This window comes from Equus przewalskii, chromosome 19 (assembly GCF_037783145.1).
Source record: "Equus przewalskii isolate Varuska chromosome 19, EquPr2, whole genome shotgun sequence".
Taxonomy (NCBI): domain Eukaryota; kingdom Metazoa; phylum Chordata; class Mammalia; order Perissodactyla; family Equidae; genus Equus; species Equus przewalskii.
Window position 1 is genome coordinate 29468541 of NC_091849.1, and position 3477 is coordinate 29472017.

Below are 3477 nucleotides of genomic sequence, written 5' to 3' on the forward strand. Positions count from 1 at the left end.
TCTTTTATGAGAAAAATTGCAATAAAGGTCATTATTAGAAAAATTATAAGTATGGACTACAGAGTCCATAATAATATTTTATCAGTGTTGGATTTCCTATATTTAGTAACTGTACTGTGTTTACACAAAAAAAATTTCCTTTTGCTTAGAAACAAGATGCTAAAATATGAAGGCATGAAGAGGCATTATGTATGTAACCCGCTACCCAGTAGCTCAGAATAAATATAATTCCATGTATAAAGAAAAAGGTGAAATAATAAAAAGTAGCAAATACTAACAATTTGTTAATATGGATAAAGTTTATACAGGAGCCTTTTAGACTACTCTTGGAAATTTTCTGCAAGTTTTAAATGTATATATAAATGTTTTTTTAAGATTCAACTAGTGAATAGAATTAAGGAAGCATTAAAAAATTCTAAATTCTACTTCAATATCTCAATCTCAACTCTGCGTATTTTGCTATTGATGTAATCTTGTCTGAAAAGGAAAATATTTAAAAATTATCTCACCTTTCTTGTTTCTAAGCTGCAATATTGGAGATTTTTGCAGTTACAGAACAAAGAACTGGCGGCATTTTTGGTCTTATTTTTGCCATATTGCACATAATGTTAAATTGAGGTTAGGGCTTTTCCTTTGTTGGGAATGCTCTTGTTAATAAACCATAACTTTTTTAAGGGGACAAAATCATCTAATTAATGTCTCTGTGGTGGGGTCACTTCACACAAAGGAGAAATCTCCTTAATTCATGATTTTACCTCTAGTGGCTCCCCTCCAAATAAGGGTAATATAGATAAAACATGAATGATTCCAGGAAATATATGCCCCAGAGTAGAAAATAACCCTGAGTAGATATTTATGAAAGTGAAATTCAGTCAAAAGGATTTCTTTGCTAATTCTTCCTGGATACACTTAGGAGAATATTGGGAACTATCACAGTACTCGGAACAAAATAAGTGCTCCATAATTGATTATTGAATTAATAAAAATTATTTCATTAATCCATATTTCACATCAGCTTTTTTTGCCTTCAACCAGTAAGTCTGAGGTACCAGTGTGAGGCTCCATCTGTTTTCCAGCATATTTGTGGTTTCCTCCTCCTCCTAGACAACATCTGACCAGGAGGAACAGGGGAAGAGAAGGAGCCACTGGACTGTGATGTGCCTGTAAAGAAACGCTGACTGAGAGGAAGGGAAGAGAAACATCCTCCTGCTATGACCCGACAAGTACGCAGAGACAGTTTTGCTAAGACAGGTTGGAACACACTGCTCTGACTTCTCTCATCCTTCTGGGTCTGGACAGGAGCAGGCCATGGTCAACCAAAGCTCCCCAGTGGACTTCCTCCTTCTGGGCTTCTCTGAATACCCAGGACTTGAAAGAACCCTCTTCATCATTGTCTTCACTTCCTACCTCCTGACTCTGATGGGCAACACACTCATCATCCTGCTGTCTGTGCTGGACCCCAGGCTCCACTCTCCTATGTACTTTTTCCTCTCCAACCTCTCCTTCTTGGACCTCTGCTTCACCACAACTTTTGTTCCCCAGATGCTGCTCAACCTCTGGGACCCAAAGAAGACCATCAGCTTCCTTGGCTGCTCTGTCCAACTCTTCATCTTCATGTCCTTGGGAACCACTGAGTGCATCCTCCTGACAGTGATGGCCTTTGACCGCTATGTGGCTGTCTGCCAGCCCCTGCACTATGCGACCGTCATCCACCCCCGCCTGTGCCGGCAGCTGGTGGCTGTAGCCTGGGTTATGGGTCTTGTCCAATCAATAGTACAGATACCACCCACGCTCCGCCTGCCCTTTTGCCCCCACCGGAAGATAGATGACTTTTTATGTGAAGTCCCTTCTCTAATTAGACTATCCTGTGGAGATACCACCTTTAATGAAATCCAGTTAGCTGTGTCCAGTGTCATTCTCGTGGTTGTGCCCCTAAGCCTCGTCCTTGTCTCTTACTGTGCCATTGCCCGTGCAGTACTAAGGATTAATTCTGCAAAAGGGAGGAAGAAGACTTTTGGGACCTGCTCCTCCCATCTCATGGTTGTCACTATCTTCTACAGTTCAGTCATTGCTGTCTACCTCCAGCCTAAAAATCGCTATGCCCAGAAGATAGGCAAGTTCTTTGGTCTCTTCTATGCAGTAGGAACTCCTTCACTTAACCCTCTGATATACACCCTGAGGAACAAGGAAGTAAAGAGGGCATTCAGGAGGTTGCTGGGGAAGGATGAGGACCCCAGAGAGAGCTGAAGGAGAAAGCTGCTTAATGTGCTTTCTAAATTATGAAGATTTTATTCATGATTTATTAGAGTGGTGAGTTCCTCAGTCCACTGTTTTTTCCACACACACCTGAGCCACTGCAGTGTGTCACTGTGTAACAACGTGGCATTTAAGAGAGAGAGACAGAAACTGAGTTAAGAGGAAGTAGGTATCTCTATAAGATACCTTAAATTCAAACGCTGTCAAGCCTGACCATTCTCATTATTTCTTCTGTTATCCTTCCTGTTTTTACTGTCTTGCCTTCTACAGATTCCCTAACTCTGTCATGCTCATTTTTGGCTATATAATCTCTGTTCAACTGTTATGTCAGTATAGGGAGATAGCTCCACCATGACACTCTGGAGTCCTTACACATATCTACATACATCACACAAGCAAAGGCTTGAAGCACAGCTAATCTGAGACTTGGCAGGACGCCTTTTGATCCTCCTGGAACATGACAGAATGGAAGACTTGTTAGGATCTGCCTCAAAGCCGTCTCTTACTCTCCTTCTTATATCCTCCAGGAGGCTGTCAGGAGACAATTCCTTATTACCTCCCAGATTTTGATGGGTTATGAGGCTTCTACTCTATACCCCTTAGGATATTAATACAGCATACCAAATCCAGGAACATAAAAAAAGAATTATACTATGACCAAGTAGGATTTATCCCAGGGATGCAAGGTTGGATTAACATCTGGAAATCAATTAATGTAATTCTTCTTATCGACAGATTGAAAAATAAAAATCACATGATTATCTCAATAGATGCAGAGAAAACATTTGACAACATCCAAAACCCTTTCGTGATAAAAACATTCAAAATAAAACTTGGAATAGAAGAGAACTTCAATTTGATAAAGGGTGTCTACAAAACCCCCCTAAACAGCTAACATCATACTTAATAGTGAAAGACTAGATGCTTGCCCCTAAGATCAGGAACAAGAGGAGGATGATGTCTATTTCACTACTTCTATTCAACATTGTACTGCAGGTTTTAGCCAAGAAAATTAGATAAGAAAAAGAAATAAAAAGCATCTAGGTTGGAAATGAAGAAGTTAAAATATCTCTATTTGCAGATGATATGATCTTGTATACAGAAAATCTTAAGGAATTATCTTAAAAACTACTAGAACTAATAACTTGAGTTCAGCGAGGTTGCCAGATACAAGATCAATATACAATTATCAATTGTGTTTCTATACATTTGCAATGAAAA

The 3477-nt window shown here is 39.6% G+C and overlaps 1 protein-coding gene across 1 annotated transcript; it reads left to right on the plus strand.

Annotated features, from left to right (window-relative positions):
* The first annotated feature begins 1308 nt into the window (after positions 1 to 1308).
* Positions 1309 to 2247, plus strand: LOC103566018 (olfactory receptor 2H1-like). Its single transcript, XM_008542231.2, has one exon. It carries the CDS (start codon positions 1309 to 1311, stop codon positions 2245 to 2247), a length of 939 nt encoding a protein of 312 aa, XP_008540453.2.
* Positions 2248 to 3477: the final 1230 nt, after the last annotated feature.

Bases quoted from the DNA above. Each gene is read 5' to 3' on its own strand.
- LOC103566018 (XM_008542231.2), top strand. From the start codon at position 1,309: ATGGTCAACCAAAGCTCCCCAGTGGACTTCCTCCTTCTGGGCTTCTCT.